At 41.9% G+C, this 27,500-nt stretch overlaps 2 protein-coding genes across 2 annotated transcripts in view; one reads left to right on the plus strand and one right to left on the minus strand.

The window, feature by feature from the left end:
- The window catches only part of cplx2b (complexin 2b), a 13,227-nt gene extending 6,690 nt beyond the window's left edge, over nt 1-6,537 (plus strand). Inside the window, exons 2-3 of the mRNA XM_021561831.3 lie at nt 1,391-1,578; nt 3,644-6,537. Of these exons, the coding sequence (XP_021417506.1) occupies nt 1,391-1,578; nt 3,644-3,841 (386 nt within the window). The 3' untranslated portion in view covers nt 3,842-6,537. The remainder of the gene's footprint in view (nt 1-1,390; nt 1,579-3,643) is intronic.
- Nucleotides 6,538-23,800: 17,263 nt separating this feature from the next.
- LOC110489208 (THO complex subunit 3) lies at nt 23,801-27,275 on the minus strand. Its single transcript, XM_021561836.3, has 6 exons — nt 27,059-27,275; nt 26,571-26,727; nt 26,194-26,398; nt 25,732-25,893; nt 25,430-25,530; nt 23,801-25,156 (listed from the first exon to the last, which is right to left on the minus strand). The coding sequence occupies exons 1-6, from the start codon at nt 27,236-27,238 to the stop codon at nt 24,993-24,995; spliced, it is 969 nt and encodes a 322-aa protein (XP_021417511.1). The 5' UTR covers nt 27,239-27,275; the 3' UTR covers nt 23,801-24,992.
- Between the last annotated feature and the right edge of the window lie 225 nt (nt 27,276-27,500).

The following is a 27,500-nucleotide window of genomic DNA, read 5'->3' on the forward strand; positions in this document are numbered from 1 at the left end:
ATTTTCACAATTTCACAGTATTATTCCAACTGTACAGTGTGGAAATATATATAACATAGGAAAATCACATTTTTTGACTGCACTGGGCCTTTAAGAATGATGAACAACATATTTGTTTATACTGTATAAAATGTACATTGTACATTCATAGCCACAGTTTAAAAAAAAATGTATTTAATTAACCTTTATTTAACTAGGCAAGTCAGTTAAGAACAAATTCTTATTTACATTGACGGCCTAGGAACAGTTGTCACGATCGGTATGAGAGACGGACCAAGGCGCAGCGTGATTAAAGTTGCACATCTTTTAATAAAGCAAAACTTCCAAACAAAACAATAAACAAACAACGAACTGTGACATCAGTGGTGCTACATGCAAATACACAAAACACAATATGGAGGTGGGAGAAAGGGCTTCCTACATATGATCCCTTAATTAGAGGCAACGATTACCAGCTGCCTCTAATTGGGAACCATACAACCCACCAACATAGAAATAGAATGACTAGAATGACCCCTCTAGTCACTCTGACCTAAACCGAGGACTCTCTATGGTCAGGGCGTAACAGCAGTGGGTTAAACTGCCTTGTTCAGGGGCAGAACGACAGATTTTTTTTACCTTGTCAGCTCAGGGATTCGATCCACCAAGTTCATGGAAATCTCACTACGACCCCCCTCTCTTTTTACTTCAAAGACATAAATGGACCTTAACTGAATTAGCATTGGGCCTAATTGATTAATATCTCATTCTTGAAGCTTGAAAGTACCCTTTAGCGTTCTAAGGAGGGAATTCACCACTCTTCTTTAAATAAGGATCAAGATCTTTGCCTTATTTTACTAGGCAAGTCAGTTAAGAACAAATTCTTATTTTCAATTACGGCCTAGGAACTAACTGCCTTGTTCAGGGAAGAAAGACAGATGTGTACCTTGTCAACTCGTGGGTTTCAACTTGCAACCTTTCGGTTACTAGTCCAACGCTCTAACCACTAGGCTACCCTGCCGCCCCGGATGATCATATACAGGGCATTTGGAAAGTATTCAAGACCCCGCCCCCTTTTTCTACGTTTTGTTACGTTACAGCCGTATTATAAAATGTATTCAATTGTTTATTTCCTCGTCAATCTACACACAGTTTTTACACATTTCTGCAAATGTTTTAAGAATTAAAAACACAAATACCTTTTTTACTTACGTGTTCAGACCCTTTGCTATGAGACTCGAAGGTGCATCCTGTTTGTATTGAAAAAAACTTTGGAATGTTTCTACAACTTGATTGGAGTCCACCTGTGGTAAATTCAATTGATTGGACATGATTTGGAAAGGGCACACACCTGTCTACAGTATTTTAATTGAATGACTTCTGGCTCTGTGTGTGTGACTGTTTCCTCAAGGGGCCACTAAAGACATGGGGAAAATGTTAGGAGGAGAGGAGGAGAAGGATCCAGAGGTCGCGAAGAAGAAGAAGGAGGAAGAGGAGGAGAGACAGGAGGCACTGAGACAACAGGAAGAGGAGAGGAAGGATAAGCACCGGAAAATGGAGGCAGAAAGAGAAGTAGTACGACAGTCCATCAGGGACAAGGTGAGCACTGCAGCAGTCCACAAACTAGTCTGAAACTATTTTACATTCAATGTAGCCCCGCCCCCCTTTAAAAAAACTCTTACATTTCTCCAGCCCCAACTTTCACCTGTATACTGCACCTAAAAACGTGTTTTGTTGTTCTTTAAACCCTAGATTGCCCCTTTAATGTAAATTAGAAATAATGTACAGAGCCTTCAGAAAGTATTCATACCCTTTGACTTATTCCACATGTTGTTGTGTTACAGCCTGCATTTAAAATGGATTAAATGTATTTTGTGTCTAATTCATCTACACACAATACTCCATAAGGACAAAGTGAAAACATGTTTTTAGACATTTTTGCTAATTTATTGAAAATGAAATACAGAAATGTCTCATTTACATAAGTATTCACACCCATGAGTCAATACATGTTAGAATCACCTTTGGCAGCTATTACAGTGGTGAGACTGTCTGGGTAAGTCTCTAAGAGCTTTCAACACCTGGACTGTACAATATTTGCCCATTATTATTTTCAAAATTCTTCAAGCTCTGTCAAATTGGTTGTTAATCATTGCTAGACAACAGGTTAGACCTTACAATGAAATGCTGAATACAACAGGTTAGACCTTATAGTGAAATGCTGAATACAACAGGTTAGACCTTATAGTGAAATGCTGAATACAACAGGTGTAGGTAGACCTTACAGTGAAATGCTGAATACAACAGGTTAGACCTCACAGTGAAATGCTGAATTACAACAGGTGTAGGTAGACCTTACAGTGAAAGGCTGAATACAACAGGTGTAGTAGACCTTACAGTGAAATGCTGAATTACAACAGGTGTAGGTAGACCTTACAGTGAAATGCTGAATACAACAGGTTAGACCTCACAGTGAAATGCTGAATACAACAGGTTAGACCTTACAGTGAAATGCTGAATACAACAGGTTAGACCTCACAGTGAAATGCTGAATACAACAGGTTAGACCTCACAGTGAAATGCTGAATACAACAGGTTAGACCTTACAGTGAAATGCTGAATACAACAGGTGTAGTAGACCTTACAGTGAAATGCTGAATACAACAGGTGTAGTAGATCTTACAGTGAAATGCTGAATACAACAGGTGTAGTAGACCTTACAGTGAAATGCTGAATTACAACAGGTGTAGGTAGACCTTACAGTGAAATGCTGAATACAACAGGTGTAGTAGACCTTACAGTGAAATGCTGAATACAACAGGTGTAGTAGACCTTACAGTGAAATGCTGAATACAACAGGTTAGACCTTACAGTGAAATGCTGAATACAACAGGTTAGACCTTACAGTGAAATGCTGAATACAACAGGTTAGACCTTACAGTGAAATGCTGAATACAACAGGTTAGACCTCACAGTGAAATGCTGAATTACAACAGGTTAGACCTTACAGTGAAATGCTGAATACAACAGGTGTAGTAGACCTTACAGGGAGAACAGTTCATGACTAAGGTGGCTGGATTCTTTGACAATTTTTAGGGCCTTCTTCTGACACCGCCTGGCATAGAGGTCCTAGATGGCAGGAAGCTGTGATGTACTGGGCCGTACGCACTACCTTGTGTAGTGCCTTGCTTTCGGAGTCCGAGCAGTTGCCATACCAGGCAGTGATGCAACCGGTCAGCATGCTCTCGATGGTGCAGCTGTAGCGCCTTTTGAGGATCTGAGGACCCATGCCAAATCTTTTCAGTCTCCTGAGGGGGAATAGGTTTTGTCGAGTCCATGCAACTTATTATGTGACTTGTTAAATAAATGTTTACTCTCCCATCTTAAAACATAATTCCACTTTGACATTATGGGGTATGGTGTGTAGGCAGGTGACAAAAAAACATGTAAATTCAACACGTTTTAATTCCACTTTGTAGCACAACAAAATGTGGAAAAAGTCAGTGTGTGAATACTTTCTGAAGGCAATATAGGTCCAAGAATCAAACCTTGTGGAACACCATATGACCTCAACAGGGGGGTGGGGGGCGTTACTTCTTTGAAAGTGACATCCTCATACAGTATATACTGCATAGTGTTAACTCTCTGCCCTTCATCCGCGCAGTATGGACTGAAGAAGAAGGAGGAGAAGGAGGCGGAAGAGAAGGCAGCCATGGAGCAGGCCTGTGAGGGGTCTCTGACGCGCGCCAAGAAGGCCATCCCAGCCGGGTGCGGAGACGAGGACGACGAGGATGAGGAGAGCATTCTGGACACCGTCCTCAAGTTCCTCCCTGGACCTCTGCAGGACATGTTCAAGAAGTAATGAACACATCAACAATAACAACAACAACACATGGTTCGGTCCAGCCAGGGGAGGGGGAGGGGAGATCTGGGACTGAGGGAGGGGAGGGGAGATCTGGGACTGAGGGAGGGGAGGGGAGATCTGGGACTGGGCGAGGGGAGGGAAGATCTGGGACTGGGGGAGAGGAGGGGAGATCTGGGACTGAGGGAGGGGGAGGGGAGGTCTGGGACTGGGGGAGAGGAGGAGAGATATGTGACTGGAGGAGGGGAGGGAAGATCTGGGACTGAGGGAGGGGAGGGGAGATTTGGGACTGGGGGAGTGGAGGGAAGATCTGGGACTAGGGGAGGGGAGGGGAGATCTGGGACTGGGGGAGAGGAGGAGAGATCTGTGACTGGAGGAGGGGAGGGAAGATCTGGGACTGGGGGAGGGGAAGGGAGATCTGGGACTGGGGGAGAGGAGGAGAGATCTGGGACTGGAGGAGGGGGGTAGGAGGGTTCTTGCCAAACTGTGTGAGGTGGCTATTCACTGCCTTTACAGAAATATTTGTTGTTTTCTAGACTAGACACAATGTGGTTATATACCGCCCCACAGCTTTTGGTCGGTCTCTCAACCACCGACTAAGTGTATATATAAAAAACAATTATCCACTTATCTAACATTCCAACATTGGTAGATCGATCCACCGCACCAGGTAGATGCATTTGGATTGGTTGGCCATTGGTATTAACTGGGGTAAGGAGTTTCTGTCCAGCCATGCATTAGAGAGCAGGGTTCAATCCACCGTACTAATGGACACTTCAGTGGGCAATTCCTGCTCATGTGGTTGAAAAGCACTGACAACACGTATCTGAAGATGGAGCGCTTTTTTTAAAAATTCACTGGCTTTTTCTATTTTTATAGTAAGTAAGCTACTGTAACTGTATGGGAAGGGGATATTCTATTCTAGGTCTTTTTGAGATCAGCGGTTTAGTTAGTTTAGATTGTGTCTTTGGGGCGGCAGAGTAGCCTAGTGGTTAGAGCGTTGGACTAGTAACTTGGAAGGTTGCAAGGAAGGTTGCAAGTTCAAACCCCTGAGCTGACAAGGTACAAATCTGTCGTTCTGCCCCTGAACAAGGCAGTTAACCCACTGTTCCTAGACCGTCATTGAAAATAAGAATTTGTTCTTAACTGACTTGCCTGGTTAAATAAAGGTGAAAAAAACAATTTAAAAAAAACAGGGGAACTGTTAATGAGGGTCTCGTTGAAGTCGTTTGACGACCTAATTTAACTTTATAATGTGGTGTTTGTCTTAAAAGGAAATAAACCGGCCACATTATTGACGTATGTATTAATGTTAGTCTGGCTCTATGTGTAGATCTGGTCCCATACCTTCTTATGACATGAAACACTAAGGTAATCTGGACTATTTGATTTCCCTTTAAAAACCTGACTAATATAAAAAATCTCTAATTATCAGCCTGACAGACAAGACTGCATTTTTGTGAGAGAAACCATCTTTACTTACTGTTGCATTATAAACAAAGATCACTGCATCAAAGTTATACTCTCAGATTATCCAGAGAATACACACGATTCATATTCAACATTATACACTCAGATTATCCATAGAATACTGTACACACGATTCATATTCAGTGTAGAGAAGAAGAAAAACAGGCCCAGTTCTATAAAAATGATTTAGTCAACATCATATTTAGCAGTTGGTGGTTAATGCCAAAGACAAGGAAATAATCAGAACTGCATTACATTGAAGGAAGCCAATACTGCCTATGTCATTATTTCACTACTCACCTCCCATACCACATGTCTGTTTTACACAAAGTACATGCTTAACTAATTACTGTTTGAATTCATTAATATCAAATCCAAAGATACTGGGAAAAAAAACGATAATTTATTTAGTCACTTGTAAATAAGGAAACTGTCCAGAACTAAGGAAGTGGTCCAGAAGTAAGTGTAACGGATGTGAAACGGCTAGCTTAGTTAGCGTGGGCGCTAAATAGCGTTTCAATCAGTGACGTCACTTGCTCTGAGACCTTGAAGTAGTAGTTCCCCTTGCTCTGCAAGGGCCGCGGCTTTTGTGGAGTGATGGGTAACGATGCTTCGAGGGTGACTGTTGAACTGGTGCAGAAGGTCCCTGGTTCGCGCCCGGGTATGGGCGAGGGGACGGTTTAAAATTATACTGTTACATAAGGAAGTGGTCCAGAACTAAGGAAGTGTTCCAGAAATAAGAAAGTGGTCAAGAAGTAAGGAAGTGGTCCAGAACTAAGGAAGTGGTCCAGAACTAAGGAAGTGGTCCAGAAGTAAGGAAGTGGTCCAGAACTAAGGAAGTGGTCAAGAAGTAAGGAAGTGGTCAAGAAATAAGGAAGTGGTCCAGAAGTAAGGAAGTGGTCCAGAAGTAAGGAAGTGGTCCAGAAATAAGGAAGTGGTCCAGAAGTAAGGAAGTGGTCCAGAACTAAGGAAGTGGTCCAGAAATAAGGAAGTGGTCCAGAACTAAGGAAGTGGTCCAGATTTGGTCTTGTTGATAGCAGTAGGAATAGGCTGGCAACATACGTATGTACATACATACATACATATGAATACTGTTGTCATTTTGGGTTTCACTTTCCAAAGACCAAATCCTGTGAAGTTTTATTGTAAGAAATTCCCATATCTTTCTAATAACGTACATGGCTACATGACATTGAAGATTGATATATTCGAAAAATGAACAAAAACATTTCAATAATCATAGGTTATGAGTAAATTATTCTTAACTTAAAAAAAAGAAAGTCTGAGAGGGTTTTCACTTGGTAAAGCCATATTGTTTCAACTGCAAAAAAAAAATGATAGAGTTTGTTTTCTGTAAAGAAAAAACATAATTTTGTTAAGCTATCTACCTATGTGTCTAAACCCTTCTCACCAACTGTATCCTAACATGTATACAAGTGTATACGCAAAGAAAAGACAAGGAGAAATATGATGAAGCCATTGTAATGATGATGTCTGTGTACTACTACTTGTACTGTGTGTTTATACTATGTGTGTGTCTTTCTATCGTGACGTGACACCATGTTGTTGATTCATATAGACCCTGTTTATAAGTGTCTCTGAATCTTATGTGCACAAACTCTAACTAGACTGTAATAGTTGTGCCATATGCCCGCTTAAAAAAAATACTTAACACATTCCTTTCACATCTCCAGCATACAAAACTAAAGGGACATAGGAGGGAAATTACACCAAATACTACAATACAAAAGATGGCCTATGGCCAGTAGTCTCCCGGCAAAAGACTCTGTTTACTAAATCCAGAAGTTTGGGCTGTTGTAGATTCTCAGCTCTGTGGATGGCCTGTGTCAACCACATACAGTTTGTTGATGACAAATAGACTGAATTATATCGATATAATTATATCGATATATCCGATATCTGAATTATATGTCGTATGAGAACATGTGTCTGTGTATCTATCTATCTCCATCATGTACTTTCATTCAGCTCCTAAATAATGTCCAAAGATTTAAAAAATAATTTTTGAACTCAGTCCATAAATGTATATCTAATGCTGTAAAATGTATTCCTATAACACGTGGCCCTATAACACCCTACTCCTAGAACACCCTACTCCTATAACACCCTACTCCTATAACACCTGGCCCTATAACACCCTACTCCTATAACACCCTACTCCTATAACACCCTACTCCTATAACACCTACTCCTATAACACCCTACTCCTATAACACCCTACTCCTATAACACCTACTCCTATAACACCCTACTCCTATAACACCCTACTCCTATAACACCCTACTCCTATAACACCTACTCCTATAACACCCTACTCCTATAACACCTGGCCCTAGAACACCCTACTCCTATAACACCTACTCCTATAACACCCTACTCCTATAACACCTACTCCTATAACACCCTACTCCTATAACACCTGGCCCTAGAACACCCTACTCCTATAACACCTACTCCTATAACACCCTACTCCTATAACACCTACTCCTATAACACCCTACTCCTATAACACCTGGCCCTAGAACACCCTACTCCTATAACACCTGGCCCTAGAACACCCTACTCCTATAACACCTGGCCCTAGAACACCCTACTCCTATAACACCTGGCCCTAGAACAGCCTACTCCTATAACACCTGGCCCTAGAACACCCTACTCCTATAACACCTGGCCCTAGAACACCCTACTCCTATAACACCTACTCCTATAACACCCTACTCCTATAATACCTGGCCCTATAACACCTGGCCCTAGAACACCCTACTCCTATAACACCCTACTCCTATAACACCTACTCCTATAACACCCTACTCCTATAACACCTACTCCTATAACACCCTACTCCTATAACACCTGGCCCTAGAACACCCTACTCCTATAACACCTACTCCTATAACACCCTACTCCTATAACACCTGGCCCTATAACACCTGGCCCTATAACACCTGGCCCTAGAACACCCTACTCCTATAACACCTGGCCCTATAACACCCTACTCCTATAACACCCTACTCCTATAACACCTGGCCCTATAACACCTGGCCCTATAACACGTGGCCCTAGAACACCCTACTCCTATAACACCTGGCCCTATAACACCCTACTCCTATAACACCTGGCCCTATAACACCCTACTCCTATAACACCCTACTCCTATAATACCTGGCCCTATAACACCTGGCCCTATAACACCCTACTCCTATAACACCTGGCCCTATAACACCTGGCCCTATAACATCTGGCCCTATAACACGTGGCCCTATAACATCTGGCCCTATAACACCCTACTCCTATAACACCTGGCCCTATAACACCTGGCCCTATAACACGTGGCCCTAGAACACCCTACTCCTATAACACCCTACTCCTATAATACCTGGCCCTATAACACCTGGCCCTATAACACCCTACTCCTATAACACCTACTCCTATAACACCCTACTCCTATAATACCTGGCCCTATAACACGTGGCCCTAGAACACCCTACTCCTATAACATCTACTCCTATAACACCCTACTCCTATAACACCCTACTCCTATAATACCTGGCCCTATAACACCTGGTCCTATAACACCCTACTCCTATAACACCTACTCCTATAACACCCTACTCCTATAATACCTGGCCCTATAACACGTGGCCCTAGAACACCCTACTCCTATAACACCTACTCCTATAACACCCTACTCCTATAACACCCTACTCCTATAATACCTGGCCCTATAACACCTGGCCCTATAACATCCTACTCCTATAACATCCTACTCCTATAACACCTACTCCTATAACACCCTACTCCTATAACACCTGGCCCTATAACACCCTACTCCTATAACACCCTACTCCTATAATACCTGGCCCTATAACACCTGGCCCTATAACACCCTACTCCTATAACACCTGGCCCTATAACACCTGGCCCTATAACACCCTACTCCTATAACACCTGGCCCTATAACACCCTACTCCTACAATACCTGGCCCTATAACACCTGGCCCTATAACACCTGGCCCTAAAACACCTGGCCCTATAACATCCTACTCTTATAATACCTGGCCCTATAACACCTGGCCCTATAACACCCTACTCCTATAACACCTACTCCTATAACACCCTACTCCTATAACACCTGGCCCTGTAACACCCTACTCCTATAATACCTGGCCCTATAACACTTGGCCCTATAACACCTGGCCCTATAACACCTGGCCCCATAACATCCTACTCCTATAACACCTGGCCCTATAATATCCTACTCCTATAACACCTGGCCCTATAACATCCTAATCCTATAACACCTGGCCCTATAACACCTGGCCCTATAACATCCTACTCCTATAACACCTGGCCCTATAACACCTGGTTCTATACCACCTGGCCCTATAACACCTGGTTCTATAACACCTGGCCCTATAACACCCTACTCCTATAACATCATACTGCTATAATACCTGGCCCTATAACACCTGGCCCTATAACACCTGGCCCTATAACACCTGGCCCTATAACACCTGGCCCTATAACACCCTACTCCTATAAAACCTGGCCCTATAACACCTGGCCCTATAACACCTGGCGCTATAACATCCTACTCCTATAACATCATACTGCTATAATACCTGGCCCAATAACATCTGGCCCTATAACATCATACTGCTATAATACCTGGCCCTATAACACCTGGCCCTATAATACCTGGCCATATAACACCTGGCGCTATAACACCTGGCCCTATAACACCTGGCGCTATAACATCCTATTCCTATAACATCATACTGCTATAATACCTGGCCCAATAACATCTGGCCCTATAACATCATACTGCTATAATACCTGGCCCTATAACACCTGGCCCTATAACATCTGGCCCTATAACATCCTACTCCTATAACATCATACTACTATAATACCTGGCCCTATAACACCTGGCCCTATAACACCTGGCCCTATAACATCCTACTCCTATGATACCTGGCCCTATAACACCTGGCCCTATAACACCCTACTCCTATGATACCTGGCCCTATAACACCTGGCCCTATAACACCCTACTCCTATGATACCTGGCCCTATAACACCTGGCCCTATAACACCTGGCCCTATAACATCCTCCTCCTATAACATCTGGCCCTATAACATCCTACTCCTATAACACCCTACTCCTATAACACCTGGCCCTATAACACCCTACTCCTATAACACCTGGCCCTATAACATCCTACTCCTATGATACCTGGCCCTATAACACCTGGCCCTATAACACCTGGCCCTATAACATCCTCCTCCTATAACACCTGGCCCTATAACATCCTACTCCTATAACATCATACTGCTGTAACATCCCCAGATGCTATTAATTTTTGCTTGCTCAACCAGACCTGCTTTTATGTGATGATGTGATTTATTTCATGACAAACATGTTTTACAAAGGGCGGCTTCAACCCTACCTTTATCTTTATGTAATTACAGTTGAAGTCAGAAGTTTACATAAACTCAGTTTTTCACAATTCCTGACATTTAATCCTAGTAAAAAAATCCTTGTTTTAGGTCAGTTAGGATCACCACTTTATTTTAAGAATGTGAAATGTCAGAATAATCATAGAGAGAATGATTTATTTCAGCTTTTATTTCTTTCATCACATTTCCAGTGGATCAGAAGTTTACATACTCCATTAGTATTTGGTAGCATTGCCTTTAAATTGTTTAACTTCCACAAGCTTCCCACAATAAGTTGGGTGAATTTTGGCCCATTCCTCCTGACAGAGCTGGTGTAACTGAGTCAGGTTTGTAGGCCTCCTTGATCGCATACGCTTTTTCAGTTCCGCCCACAAACTTTCTATGGTATTGAGGTCAGGGCTTTGTGATGGCCACTCCAATAGCTTGACTTTGTCTGTCCTTACGCCATTTTGCCACAACTTTGAAAGTATGCTTGGGGTCATTGTCCATTTGGAAGACCCCATTTGCGACCAAGCTTTAACTTCCTGACTGTTGTCTTGAGATGTTGCTTCAATATATCCACATAATTTTCCTTCCTCATGATATCATCTAATTCCATCTATTCCTCCAGCATCTTCACAAGGTCCTTTGCTGTTGTTCTGGGATTGATTTGCACTTTTCGCACCAAAGTACGTTCATCTCTAGGAGACAGAACGTGTCTCCTTCCTGAGCGGTATGACGGCTGCGTGGTCCCATGGTGTTTATACTTGCGTACTATTGTTTGTAAAGATGCACGTGGTATCTTCAGGCGTTTGGAAATTGCTCCCAAGGATGATCCAGACTTGTGGAGGTCTTAAATTTTTTTCTGGGGTCTTGGCTGATTTCTTTTGATTTTCCCATGATGCCAAGCAAAGAGGCACTGAGTTTGAAGGCTGGCCTTGAAATACATCCACAGGTACACCTCCAGTTGACTCAAATTATGTCAGTTAGCCTATCAGAAGCTTCTAAAGCCATGACATAATTTTGGGGAATTTTCCAAGCTGTTAAAAGGCACAGTCACGTTAGTGTAGGTAAACTTCTGACCCACTGGAATTGTGATACAGTGAATTATAAGTGAAATAATCTGTCTGTAAACAATTGTTGAAAAAATTACTTGTTTCATGCACAAAGTAGATGTCCTAACCAACTTGCCAAAACCATAGTTTGTTAACAAAAAATGTGTGGAGTGGTTGAAAAACTAGTTTTAATGACTCCAACCTAAGTGTATGTAAACTTCCCTACTTCAACGGTATATATTTCATATTCAACAACACTTATATGTATGCATTGCGTTTCTAATTGATTTCTCCTATATCCCAAACTACATAACACACATCACAGAGATAGTGTGCCACTGCCCAAGTAAAGTCCAGACAGGATATGTTGCCATACAGATTTGCTCTCCTTATTACAGACCATTGTAACACTATGTTTCCATTTTGTTTTTGTCTTCCTCCCAATACCTGTAGTTCAGATATGCTTCCTCCACATGTACTGTTGGGGACATACTATATGCAGTAACCATGAAATCAAACATCTGTGTATGTTATTGTCCTCTAAGATAATAGCATGTATTCCAATCAGCATACAGATCACACTTAAATATTCTGCCCCAGTTGTACACATACTCTTGTATCTACAGTTATGTATGGAACATGTATGAGTGGTTTGAATTTGTCTTTACAATTATAATGCACATTTCTCTATGCCTTGGTGCAGCATATTAGTGAATATGATGGTTGGGTGATTGTCCCTCACACTTTCCTCCTGGAATTGTTTAGAGTAGGGATTGTTAAACAGGAAAAACAGCCATATTTCTTCTGTCTATTATTCTCTCTCTCTCTCTCTTTCTCTCTCTCTCTCTCTCTCTCTCTCTCTCTCTCTCTATCCCTCTCTCTCTCTCTCTCTCTCTCTCTCTCTCTCTCTCTCTCTATCCCTCTCTCTCTCTCTCTCTCTCTCTCTCTCTCTCTCTATCCCCCTCTCTCTCTCTCTCTCTCTCTCTCTCCCTCTCTCTCTCTCTCTATCCCTCTCTCTCTCTCTCTCTCTATCCCTCTCTCTCTCTCTCTCTCTATCCCCCCCCCTCTCTCTCTCTCTCTCTCTCTCTCTCTATCTATCCCTCTCTCTCTCTCTCTCTCTATCCCTCTCTCTCTCTCTCTCTCTCTCTCTCTATCCCTCTCTCTCTCTCTCTCTATCCCTCTCTCTCTCTCTCTATCCCTCTCTCTCTCTCTCTCTCTCTATCCCCCTCTCTCTCTCTCTCTCTCTCTCTCTCTATCTATCCCTCTCTCTCTCTCTCTCTCTCTCTCTCTATCCCTCTCTCTCTCTCTCTGTGACATATTTTTTTGCAAAGGGCTATTATCATTTCCACATAGAGTAGATGACTACATATGTCACAAACAATACTTGTTCTGGTAATGTTTACTAGATATGTTGTTATTTTGGTTGCATTGAATATTCATTGATGTTCTTTGGACCTATACTATTAGCAAGGCCAAGAACACAAGGCTCATAAAGCTCTCAGATAGCGTGATTTAATAATGTAGATATGTGTCCTCTGGTATTACACAAGAACATTCCTATTTTTGACTGATTTGAAATGGAATTGAGCCCAGCCCTGGTGAACTTGAAAAGGTGGAAAAGCTACAGAATTATAACTTTTCTCCAGTATATTACTTGTACTTTGACAGTAGTCTTTGGACTATGGTTCAGGATAAGGAAAAGACAAATGATATCAGGTTTTATTAGGTTAACAAAGGTCTGATATTGCATTATTAAGTCAGTTTCTGTTGTCATGGAGAGACAAACTATTCTGTTGTCATGGAAAACTTTAAATGTAACGCCTACACTCCATCTTAACTTTCATGGGTATACTTTGTCCAAAGACGGAATGACTGTTTTACCTGACATCATGTTCATGTCAAAACGATCAACATGGGTATGGGGATATTTCTAAAATAAGTGATTATTATATGATATATACATTAAAATGTAAAAAATAATAATTACAATCAAATGTATAATTAGTCTGAGAGAGATGTTTACTTCTTCAAATACATTTTTTTCACGCAATGATATCTGAAGATTTCTAGTGTGGTCAGGGTTTAAGATTAGATCACACGTCCTGTTTCTGATTAAACCTGTCAAATAGTTCACTCCGGTCAACTTTATTGTCTGTCAAACTGTAGACGTTATTGAGATTGACGTGGGACTTTTATTAGGACGACTGGACTGCTGTTACATCTCTGTCATGTTGCTTAACACCTTCAAGCTATTTTTTTAAGCTCATAACTAGCCAGCTTGTTGTCCTGCCGAAAAGAGGTGTGAAACGAAGCACTGTGCACAGAAAGACTCCCACCATGCAGTGGGGCATGCAGTCCAGTCTTGAGAAAGCGGCCACTGCCTGCTAGTGCTATGGCACCCTATTCCTGGTCAAAATTAGGGTCCTACACTCTTAGTATAAAGGGTTCCAAAGGGGTTCTTCGGCTGTCCCCATAGGAGAACACTTTTTGGTTCCAGGTAGAACCCTCTGTGAAAAGGGTTCTACATGGAACGCTAAAGAGTTTTACCTGGAACCAAAAGGGCTCTACCTGGAACTGTAAAAGGTTCTTCAAAGGGTTCTCCTATGGGGACAGACGTAAAACCCTTTTAGGTTCTAGGTAGCACCTTTTCTTCTGAGCGTGTATAGGGAATAGGGTGCCTTTTCAGCCATATATTCTGTTGTAATAAGATCTGCTGACTAAGAATGTACAACTAACACTAGGGTGAAAGGGTAAACGAACGCAAAACCTTAAATTACATTCCAATGTTTTGACATTTGCACTAAAATATATTTTGATCGTTCCCAATGGAGGGAAAATGTTGTGGGGATCAATCATTGTGTCAACCTTTCTTTGAGAACATTCTCTATGTGGTTCACTGTTGCTGTACTTTTCAATGTGACGGATGCTAGAAAAAGGCAAATAAAATTCTGTTCATTATGTCCGTCAATAATAATAAATTGAGGGCGTCGGGGTTTGACAATGTAAAATATACGTTATTATAATATTTGCTTCCTTATCTGCATGTCATATAATCTATGTGGATCTGGGAAATTAAAATGCATAACAAATAAAACAAATAAAACATTTGATTAAAAAAATTGTTAAATTGTTCTTTGCTGATTTTGAAGATTCTTCTCATTATGAGCGAACAGTATTTGTAATGTACTGTAGATGTGTATTACTCATTTCTATCCAGCTGTATAGTGTATTACTCATTTCTATCCAGCTGTATAGTGTATTACTCATTTCTATCCAGCTATATAGTGTATTACTCATTTCTATCCAGCTGTATAGTGTATTACTCATTTCTATCCAGCTGTATAGTGTATTACTCATTTCTATCCAGCTGTATAGTGTATTACTCATTTCTATCCAGCTGTATAGTGTATTACTCATTTCTATCCAGCTGTATAGTGTATCTTCTACCTATTGACTGGCCACCTATCCCACCCTGCTTAGAGTCTGATGTAGGATGACAAAAGTACTTTATCAGTTGAAGAGAGATTTAAAGGAGAGATTCAGAGACATTTGTACAGTATTAATGTCATGTTCTTACAGTATTTTACATTCCGTTCAAGATATAGATGTATATTTCCACACTATGAGGTTGGGATAATACTGTGAAATTGTGAAAATTATGATAATGCCCTTTTAGTGTTAGAGCTGTTTGAAAAGACTGTCTGAAATGTCAGCCTGTTTTGGTGGGATGGCGTTCTGGCCTGCCTGGTGATGTCATCAAGGCGGCAAATAAGAGAGTTCCAAACCTCTCAGCCAATAACAGCCTGTTTTCACTTTTCCCCTCCCCACTCAGACCACTCCCAGACAGTCCTAGAACAATTATTGCTTGAGAAATTGCTATTTGCTAAGAAGCTATTTTATTTGTTTTACCATTATAACTGAAAACAATCACAGTAAGATACTTAATTGTTACCCAGAAATGATTTGATAGTCAGATAAGGTGCTGCAATAGTGAAATGTTAATATGGAGATAATTAAATTACATTTTTAATTTAATTTCCAATAGTTACTCATGAAAATAAGATCATACTCATAATACTCTCTATGTGAAACTAAAATATAAAATCCCTGTAATTTGACGGAATATAAACTGTGAAGTTTAACATCTAGCTAATCTAGAATTAGAAACCTATACATGGATTAGTGTCTGTATTGCGTTAAAAAATAATAATTCTTCCTTGTTTTACAGCTTTGAATGATGGACAGTTGAAAGTGGCTTCATGAATTCATTTCTCATAGTAAAAGCATACATACAAGGCATTAGCATAGTAATTTGTTTGGGCCTTCATATTTCATCAAACTAACTAAGAAATCCTACGGGCCTATGTTCTTGCAGGAAAACAGCCATAGTGGGTTACAGTATAGAGAGGTTGGCTGTACTGTCACTACCTCCTCCAGACATAACCCTTGACCCCCTGACAAATCCATAGCCCACTATAGTGCAGGCGGCAGATTTTCTTTTCACTGGGGAAATGGACTGATGGAAAGACATACAGAAAAGTTGACATGTCTGTAATAGTACTGTTAAAGAAGCATAGGGTCGGTTTGACAACCCCATATTAGGCCTACTACTCCCGGACTGAAAATGCATGACGCTCAATGGAGAATCTCCATTGAAAATTTCAAGACAAACAAGAAATTAGTAAAAACATCTGTTTTTTTTCTGTACAAAACACATGAATTCTCATCCACCATCCAATAAAAGACATCTCTGGCACACCATCTTGAATGCCTGCTACCTCAAATCAAATCGAAGTGAATACAACAGGTGTAGGTAGACCTTACAGTGAAAGGCTGAATACAACAGGTGTAGGTAGACCTTACAGTGAAATGCTTACTTACAGGCTCTAACCAATAGTGCAAAAAAGGTATTAGGTGAACAATAGGTAAGTAAAGAAATAAAACAACAGTAAAAAGACAGGCTATATACAGTAGCGAGGCTATAAAAGTAGCGAGGCTACATACAGACACCGGTTAGTCAGGCTGATTGAGGTAGTATGTAGATATGGTTGAAGTGACTATGCATATATGATAAAGAGAGAGTAGCAGCAGCGTAAAAGAGGGGTTGGCGGGTGGTGGGTGGGAGCACTGGTTGGTCGGCCCAATTGAGGTAGTATGTACATGAATGTATAGTTAAAGTGACTATGCATATATGATAAACAGAGAGCAGCAGCACCTGATGTACTGATTGATACAGACCACCTGGTACATTCAATTAATTCAAATGAATACACAAAATAAACCAAATTAATATCTATCTAACCCCCAAAAGCTATTTAGAATGTATAATCGTCATTCTGTTTTTCTTCCAATCATATTACTGGAATCAATAATTTTCAATCTTGAGTGCAGAGCATTTGTGTTTGGAAGGGTTGAGGAGGCTGGGGGCTGTGAGTTATATTTCAATTCAGTGAAGAGAGGATGGTTATTTCCCTCACATCTAACCTTTATCATGATTAGCAGCTAGTGGGAGAATGGAGAATCAGGGTGAGGGTCGTCTCGCGGAGCTATCCTTCCTGTGATTGACAGCTGTCTCTGCTTTCCACTGTTTCCTCAAATATTTTATGCAGAGAAATCGGGCATTTTGACTTCTACCTAAGTGAGAACATAACAACTGAGAATACCTTGAAATGAAAGGTACTCAATCAATTAAAGAACCAAACCAATGCCAATCCATCCAGACTGGAGAACCAACCCAATGCCAATCCATCTAGACTGGAGAACAAACCCAATGCCAATCCATCCAGACTGGAGAACAAACCCAATGCCAATCCATCCAGACTGGAGAACAAACCCAATGCCAATCCATCCAGACTGGAGAACAAACCCAATGCCAATCCATCTAGACTGGAGAACAAACCCAATGCCAATCCATCCAGACTGGAGAACAAACCCAATGCCAATCCATCTAGACTGGAGAACAAACCCAATGCCAATCCATCTGAACTGGAGAACAAACCCAATGCCAATCCATCCAGACTGGAGAACAAACCCAATGCCAATCCATCCAGACTGGAGAACAAACCCAATGCCAATCCATCTGGACTGGAGAACAAACCCAATGCCAATCCATCTAGACTGGAGAACAAACCCAATGCCAATCCATCCAGACTGGAGAACAAACCCAATGCCAATCCATCTAGACTGGAGAACAAACCTAATGCCAATCCATCTGGACTGGAGAACAAACCCAATGCCAATCCATCTAGACTGGAGAACAAACCCAATGCCAATCCATCTGGACTGGAGAACAAACCCAATGCCAATCCACCCAGACTGGAGAACAAACCCAATGCCAATCCATCTGGACTGGAGAACAAACCCAATGCCAATCCATCTGGACTGGAGAACAAACCCAATGCCAATCCATCCAGACTGGAGAACAAACCCAATGTCAATCCATCTGGACTGGAGAACAAACCCAATGCCAATCCATCTAGACTGGAGAACAAACCCAATGCCAATCCATCTGGACTGGAGAACAAACCCAATGCCAATCCATCTGGACTGGAGAACAAACCCAATGCCAATCCATCCAGACTGGAGAAAAAACCCAATGCCAATCCATCCAGACTGGAGAACAAACTCAATGCCAATCCATCTAGACTGGAGAACAAACTCAATGCCAATCCATCTGGACTGGAGAACAAACCCAATGCCAATCCATCTGGACTGGAGAACAAACCCAATGCCAATCCATCCAGACTGGAGAACAAACCCAATGCCAATCCATCTAGACTGGAGAATTGGTCCTTCATAGATTCAGAGAGTAACTAATTTGGACGGCAGCAAATGGATGGGGGGGGGGGGGGGATCTAATTACTGTCACCCTTCACTGTCAACACACCACGACTGACAGCACAGCCTCGTAATAGACGGATCAGCATTCATATCTATGGCCATCACGATGACATGGAGGTATGACCAGACTGGAGAACAAACCCAATGCCAATCCATCTGGACTGGAGAACAAACCCAATGCCAATCCATCTAGACTGGAGAACAAACCTAATGCCAATCCATCTGGACTGGAGAACAAACCCAATGCCAATCCATCTAGACTGGAGAATTGGTCCTTCATAGATTCAGAGAGTAACTAATTTGGACGGCAGCAAATGGATGGGGGGGGGGGGGATCTAATTACTGTCACCCTTCACTGTCAACACACCACGACTGACAGCACAGCCTCGTAATAGACGGATCAGCATTCATATCTATGGCCATCACGATGACATGGAGGTAGGTAAGCAAGCCTCTCCTGCTGACCTTGCTAGTGATGTTTACATCAGAAGTCTGGACCTGGCCCTGTTCATCAGACATAAGATAAGACCTTGAGGGAATGATATCTAATTTACGCTGGAAGCTCATCTTTAACAAACAGTTTGATATCACGGCATCCACTGTATATAAAGAGGTCTTAAATTTAGTTAAGTCATTGATCAAACTGTTATGTGGGCTTGGTTACTAGTTATCATACAGAACAGTATTTATAATACTCTAATATAAAGTGTACAGTAACTACACAATGAAACCAATACAATGTTGATCAGACCTTATTAATTCAACATGTTTTTTTGTGTTTTTCAAAAAGGACATCGGTGTAGCAGATGGTAGATCAATGCATATAATACATATTCAGATTTCATGTTCTGTGATCTGAGCTCATCGTTCAAACAGATGAATCCTTCACTACAACAATGATTCATTGTGGCACTGTGATTTACCTAGAGGAAGAATTGAAAGACAACCCCGTTGTCCTCTAAGGGGGCTTTCACAGTGTTTTTTTCTCCAAACTCTAGCACATTTTCCCCTTTAAGTCCAGCCCATTAAAACAACAATAGTCATTTATTAGCATTCGATTGATGATGGCTGACAACGGAAAAACATCTTACAATGGAAGTACAATAGGAAACATTAGCATTTGTCATGACAGGAAGGAGAGAGAGAGAGTTTTATTTAATTTAACCTTTATTTAACTAGGCAAGTCAGTTAAGAACAAATTCTTATTTACAATGACGGCCTACCAAAAGGCCTCCTGCTGGGACAGACGCCTGGGATTAAAAATACAATATAAATATAGGACAGAACACACATCACGAAAAGAGAGACAACACAACACCACATAAAGAGACACCTAAGACAACAACATAGCAGCAACACATGACAACACAGCATGGTAGCAAAACAACATAACAACAACATGGTAGCAGCACAAAACATGGTACAAACATTATTGGGCACGGACAACAGCACAAAGGGCAAGAAGGTAGAGACAACAATACATCACACAAAGCAGCCACCACTGTCAGTAAGAGTGTCTATGATTGAGTCTTTGAATGAAGGGATTGAGAGTTGCTGACATTGTTTTGAAATGCAGATTTTAGATCCTTTGTTGTTTTGACCAACGTGACAGATATAGGATACCCCAAACTAAATGACATTAGGGAGTGGCTGTTCCATCCCTGCTAGGAATAGGAAGCTGCAAAATGAAAACATCCTGGAGCCCGCTGCTCAGAAGCACCAAAGAGGGGAGAGGACAGCTGTCACCAGCCAAGTCCGAAGCCTCCTGATCTGGGCACTGAGACGGCTCTCGCTGGGCAGTGTCTGTCTTGGCTGAGGAAGATGAACGAGGAATTGACACCATGTCTAATCTCTAGTCACAGATGGTGATTCCCTAGAGGAAGCGTAACTGGCCTCACACAGACCCGATGTCAAGACACTCGTTTTTTTTTCTTCTTTCCAACCCTCCATCGCTCACCTTCTCCTTTGTTATCAGACACGAGGAACTGTTCCATTCTGGAAACATCAGACACGAGGAACTGTTCCATTCTGGAAACATCAGACACGAGGAACTGTTCCATTCTGGAAACATCAGACACGAGGAACTGTTCCATTCTGGAAACATCAGACACGAGGAACTGTTCCATTCTGGAAACATCAGACAAGAGGAACTGTTCCATTCTGGAAACATCAGACAAGAGGAACTGTTCCATTCTGGAAACATCAGACACGAGGAACTGTTCCATTCTGGAAACATCAGACACGAGGAACTGTTCCATTCTGGAAACATCAGACACGAGGAACTGTTCCATTCTGGAAACATCAGACACGAGGAACTGTTCCATTCTGGAAACATCAGACACGAGGAACTGTTCCATTCTGGAAACATCAGACACGAGGAACTGTTCCATTCTGGAAACATCAGACACGAGGAACTGTTCCATTCTGGAAACATCAGACAAGAGGAACTGTTCCATTCTGGAAACATCAGACACGAGGAACTGTTCCATTCTGGAAACATCAGACACGAGGAACTGTTCCATTCTGGAAACATCAGACAAGAGGAACTGTTCCATTCTGGAAACATCAGACACGAGGAACTGTTCCATTCTGGAAACATCAGACACGAGGAACTGTTCCATTCTGGAAACATCAGACAAGAGGAACTGTTCCATTCTGGAAACATCAGACACGAGGAACTGTTCCATTCTGGAAACATCAGACACGAGGAACTGTTCCATTCTGGAAACATCAGACAAGAGGAACTGTTCCATTCTGGAAACATCAGACACGAGGAACTGTTCCATTCTGGAAACATCAGACACGAGGAACTGTTCCATTCTGGAAACATCAGACAAGAGGAACTGTTCCATTCTGGAAACATCAGACACGAGGAACTGTTCCATTCTGGAAACATCAGACACGAGGAACTGTTCCATTCTGGAAACATCAGACACGAGGAACTGTTCCGTTCTGGGAACATCAGCATGTTGTTAGAACAGTATGAAAGAACAGGCTGTGCTTCCATCTAAACAAGCGGTGTGTTCTCCCTCCTCAGCTATGGCAGCAGGCCAGAGGCAAGCTACATAAGCTGTTGTGGTAACACTTTACTTGACATCCAGCGTCATAACAGCTGACATAACCTGTCATAGTATGGTCATAACACCCATGACCTACCTATTTACAGTACACCTGTTGTGACATAGTGGTATTTCATGGCAGGTTATGACACCTACATAAGTATCAAAAACCCACATTTATTCAAACCTGTTACCGCTGTTGTCTCATACAACAAATCACCCATCGTGATAACTGCTTAGCTTGAACTTATATGCTTACCACTCGTCTCATACTCACTATGACATGACTCATACTCACTATGACACGTCTCATACTCACTATGACACGTCTCATACTCACTATGACACATCTCATACTCACTATGACACGTCTCATACTCACTATGACACGTCTCATACTCACTATGACACGTCTCATACTCACTATGACATGACTGAAAAAACAAGTGCACATTACGTGCACACGGACTACTTACAGCCAAGTGGTCAGTTCCAACATTAATGACACCATTTATTAGAAAAACATGTTTCATTTATTTCAAATCGAATTTATTTGTCACATACACATGGTTAGCAGATGTTAATGCGAGTGTAGCGAAATGCTTGTGCTTCTAGTTCGGACAATGCAGTAATAACCAACGAGTAATCTAACCTAACACTTCCAAAACTACTACCTTATATACACACACACACACACACACACACACGTGTAAAGGGATAAAGAATATGTACATTAAAATATATGGATCATATATCAGCAAAGAAGACTATCAAATAAATAACAGAAATACTGGGCTAGATTGTTCAAAACATTGACATTTTATTATTTTAAACTTGAATTGAAGAAAAACTTTTTTGTAAAACAATTAATTTTTTTTCTCTCAAAAAGATAGTGGATCTTCCAGCAAGACAATAACCCCAAGCACACATCAGAATACACAAAGAAATGTTAAATCGACCACAAAATAAAATAAACATTTTGCAATAGCCATCTCATTCTCTGGAACTTGATGAGGGCCATCCCTAAGCGCAGATGAAGGATACCAATCTGATACATGTCAGGAAAAAAAAGGCTCAGTGCCATTATACTCAAAAGGTGAGGTATTCAAAACATCTGAGGGGGAAAAAAATATTACTTGTTAAATAAAATATATTTCTCTGAGCCATTGTATTAGTATAAAATATATTATATATATATATATATATATATATAAAAAAGATATATAAAATATATATATATATATATAATATAAAATATATATAAAATATATATATATATATATAATATAAAATATATATAAAATATATAATATATATAATATATATATATATATATATATACATTTTTTTTTTTTTACATCATTGGACAGGAAAATGCAATATAACCCAGAACTTGTATGGTTTATTTGAAAGTATTTTTGTCTCGTCTTTGGACCGGACTGTATACTGTACTTAGTTGTCAGGGCGTCATATTCACCCAGTTAAGATAACATGGTCTTGTGCTGGTTGGTGTGTGGGAGCTGTGATACAGAGGGTAGGCTACCATATCAAGTCCATAGACCTCACACCCACCATCTCTGTGTACATTACATAAATGCATTTAGTTACACAACGTCTTCATGCCATAGCCTGCAATGAATCACCATTTCCTGGCTGAGATACAGTCCCCTCTCAGTGAAATAACCCACCAAATCTAGACAGCAAACATACAATGCACCATATTAGTTTTATACCTTGATATGTTCAACCAAGACAAGTATACAAGACTGTTTTAATATAAAAATATATATATATATATATATATATATATTTACAGTTTCAACAAAATGTGATACAGCACTGTGTGTAATTGCAAACTGTATGGAGAAACAGTCATGTAGAAAACGCTACAGAAACAAACAACTATTTCACAGTTGGGATTCACTGCCATCTGGTGGTTTCCAAGAGAACACTAGTGTTTTCCCCCTCACCACAGAGAGGAAATTATGTTTTATCTCTTCCCTTCAGGGCAACCCTAGGCCCTCTTCCCTTCAGGGCAACCCTAGGCCCTCTTCCCTTCAGGGCAACCCTAGGCCCTCTTCCCTTCAGGGCAACCCTAGGCCCTCTTCCCTTCAGGGCAACCCTAGGCCCTCTTCCCTTCAGGGCAACCCTAGGCCCTCTTCCCTTCAGGGCAACCCTAGGCCCTCTTCCCTTCAGGGCAACCCTAGGCCCTCTTCCCTTCAGGGCAACCCTAGGCCCTCTTCCCTTCAGGGCAACCCTAGGCCCTCTTCCCTTCAGGGCAACCCTAGGCCCTCTTCCCTTCAGGGCAACCCTAGGCCCTCTTCCCTTCAGGGCAACCCTAGGCCCTCTTCCCTTCAGGGCAACCCTAGGCCCTCTTCCCTTCAGGGCAACCCTAGGCCCTCTTCCCTTCAGGGCAACCCTAGGCCCTCTTCCCTTCAGGGCAACCCTAGGCCCTCTTCCCTTCAGGGCAACCCTAGGCCCTCTTCCCTTCAGGGCAACCCTAGGCCCTCTTCCCTTCAGGGCAACCCTAGGCCCTCTTCCCTTCAGGGCAACCCTAGGCCCTCTTCCCTTCAGGGCAACTCTAGGCCCTCTTCCCTTCAGGGCAACTCCAGGCCCTCTTCCCTTATCAGAACCACTGTAATTATCTGTTCATTTTACATCTAAGATGGCACTCTCTCTAGAAATAAAATAAAAACAGTAGAAGAACATTGAGGATTTGACTTCTGGAGAAATATCAGTTTACATGACATAGCTATTTAAACAGACATCCCTTCTGGCTGTATTTAAAAAGGACCAAAAGTCAAGGATGTTGTATTGAACATATAAAGAAGAAGTCTTGCAGCACAGGGATAGGTAACATGCCTCCACAAAGTAGGGCCAATCATCCGCATAAACTCAGTTTAAAGAGTGAATCAAGAGACGTGTGTGTTTGATCCCACTCAGGAATCATTAGGTAATCCCAAACAGTTTGACAGCGCCTGCCTCGACTCCCACTTGGGAATCATTAGGTAATCCCAAACAGTTTGACAGCGCCTGCCTCGACTCCCACTCAGGAATCATTAGGTAATCCAAACAGTTTGACAGCGCCTGCCTCGACTCCCACTTGGGAATCATTAGGTAATCCCAAACAGTTTGACAGCGCCTGCCTCGACTCCCACTCAGGAATCATTAGGTAATCCCAAACAGTTTGACAGCGCCTGCCTCGACTCCCACTCAGGAATCATTAGGTAATCCAAACAGTTTGACAGCGCCTGCCTCGACTCCCACTCAGGAATCATTAGGTAATCCAAACAGTTTGACAGTGCCTGCCTCTCTATTGTTGTCATACTTCCCTTCCTTGTCATCACATGCGTAGGCCAGCAGCGGTCTCTTAGGATGCCAGGCTACTGTGAACGTAGGAGACTCACACTGGACCTCCCACAGCTTCTCTCCTGCATAAACACAAAAAAAAGAAGAGGATACTGAGGAAGGATGAAATCAAAATAAAGAGAGGACTTGATTCTTGCCAAGGACTATGTGGCATAGTGTGGGCTTGTCGTGTGGATCGTACATTCCACAGGGAGCAGAGAGGGGAGTGAGGAGATTATCATCAGCACATCCAATTCTATTTTGGTTTCTTTATGTATCCACAGAAAGTTGCATTGACTTCCTTCCAACTAACCTGTTTCAACCTCTGCTATGTCTATGAAGTGGTTCCAACTAACCTGTTTCAACCTCTGCTATGTCTATGAAGTGGTCCTCGGAGGCTGAAGCCAGCATCTTCCCATCATGGCTGAAACTCAATGTTCTCACTGGCCAGTCCAACCTGAAACACATTCATAAGACAATCAGACTCAACATAGGGATACATTGCAAAAGCATCCATGTCAAGTGATACAAATACCGATCATGTTTTGGATGCTCACACGGGCTACTTGGGTTAGCTGAGGACAGTTTTGCAATTGCACCATTTGTTGTAGATAGATATCTGTCCATATTTACTTGTTTTCAATGTAGACTCACTCACCTGGAAAAACAGCGAACACAGACCAGTTCTTCAACGGTCCACAGACTGACCAGGGCATCTGCACTGCCTGTGGCAAAGTACTTCCCCGTGGGGTCAAACTTGATGCAGATGCAGTTGGAGGGGTGGGCGTTGATCGACTGGATGGGCTTCAGCTCGGGGTAACTGAAAACAACATGTCAAAGTCAGGGAGCCCGTAACTCATGAATCTATCTATTACTTTAAGTCATATCCACGTACATGTGCAACAGCAATAGGCATAAGTTACATCACAGGACATAAGCAACACATTCTAGTTTGAAACAGGATTGTGAATACTAGAGTAACAGGGTGTGTGGGGAAATGGCTCCCTATTCACTAAATAGTGCACTGGTTTACACCAGCACCATATGAGTCCTAGCCAAAAGTAGTGCACTAAATAGGGAATAACCTCGGATGCCATTTTGGAAGGGACCAAGGTCTTACCTCAAGATGTTGATGCACCCATTTCCATTGGTGAGAAAGAACATGTCGTTGTCATTATTCCACGAGATCTCGTTGACTTCAAACTTAAACTGCTCCTCAGCCCGTGACCGGTGTGATTTGACGTCGATGAAGGTAACCACATCATCCTTGTTCCCAACGGCTATCGTTTGGCCATCGGGACTCCAGCAGATGTTGATGTTTTCCCCTGCAAACAAACAAAACAGAGCAAGCACTGTTGTCAGCTCAGATCAGAAAGAACCAGATGTTACAGATGGCAGAAACTAAAGTACAAGACTGAAGGGTTGTTTTTGGCTAAAGACACAGCAGATGAATCATTTGCATCACTGTCCAAAACAAGGACTGAAACTGGAGGGTACCTTTAGTGTTGACAGTAGCCGTGCACTTTGTTGTTCTGACGTCCCAGATGCGTATGGTCTTGTCCCCTGATGCAGTGACAAACACGTCTGGGTTGGTAGGATGCCAACACAGCTGATCAACACTGTCTCCATGGCCTCTGTAGTTGTTCTCTTTCACCTGTACGGGGTTGATATAGGCAAAAACAGCTAGCAATCAACAAGATGGCTACGGGGGAGGTCGCTACCACTAAAAGTAACTGTGACTACTAAGTTAACTAGGCTAGCTGGATCCGCACAAAACATAGCATCTAGTTAGCATGTTCTTCCATTCGTGGTCTGATCATAAAGTTAGCAAATTAATCGATATCTGCTAGATTTTGGGAGGCTGAATGTTACAAGATACCACTGGGGAGGTGTGTTGTTAGCCTTGCAATAACACGCGTGGTTCATTCATTCCATGTTCACTAGCGTCGATAGCATACTACCAAGCTAGCTAGCTAGCAACTTACCAAACGGTCTTTTTCCAAGACAAATACGCTTGCTGTTTTATCAAAAGATCCAGATGCCAACCTCCTGCCGTCGCAACTCCATGCTACTGAATGAACTTTAGCGCTATGCGCAGGGAATTCCCTGCTTTTGTTGTTATTTCTGAAACTCTCTTGCATCTCTTGATAATATCTGGACGCCATTTTGGAAGACGCTCGCTGCCGCGTTATGACGCTACAGGGGGTGTTTGATCTGGTGACAGTCATTTGTTATGTTTTTGGATTATCATGGCTAATTCGTGGATTATAAACGAATATGCCATCATTGTCTAAAAAGTTAAATGGTTTTGATTAAACAGTGAAAACAAATACGAAATAGAGCCCCACAGTGGAGGCATCACTATACACATAACACCTTGCGGGCAATCAGGGAAATGGTTCCAATCCACCTGTACAGTAGGTAGCA

Source organism: Oncorhynchus mykiss, chromosome 14 (assembly GCF_057628025.1).
Source record: "Oncorhynchus mykiss isolate SJ-2025 chromosome 14, ASM5762802v1, whole genome shotgun sequence".
Taxonomy (NCBI): Eukaryota; Metazoa; Chordata; class Actinopteri; order Salmoniformes; family Salmonidae; genus Oncorhynchus; species Oncorhynchus mykiss.

Excerpts from the sequence above, each read along its gene's own strand:
- LOC110489208 (XM_021561836.3), bottom strand. The coding sequence starts at position 27,238 with ATGGCGTCCAGATATTATCAAGAGATGCAAGAGAGTTTCAGAAATAAC. Across the intron at positions 26,399-26,570 it reads GGCTACTGTCAACACTAAAG|GGGAAAACATCAACATCTGC; the intron begins GTACCCTCCAGT and ends GTTTGTTTGCAG. Across the intron at positions 25,531-25,731 it reads TGTGTTCGCTGTTTTTCCAG|GTTGGACTGGCCAGTGAGAA; the intron begins GTGAGTGAGTCT and ends AATGTGTTTCAG.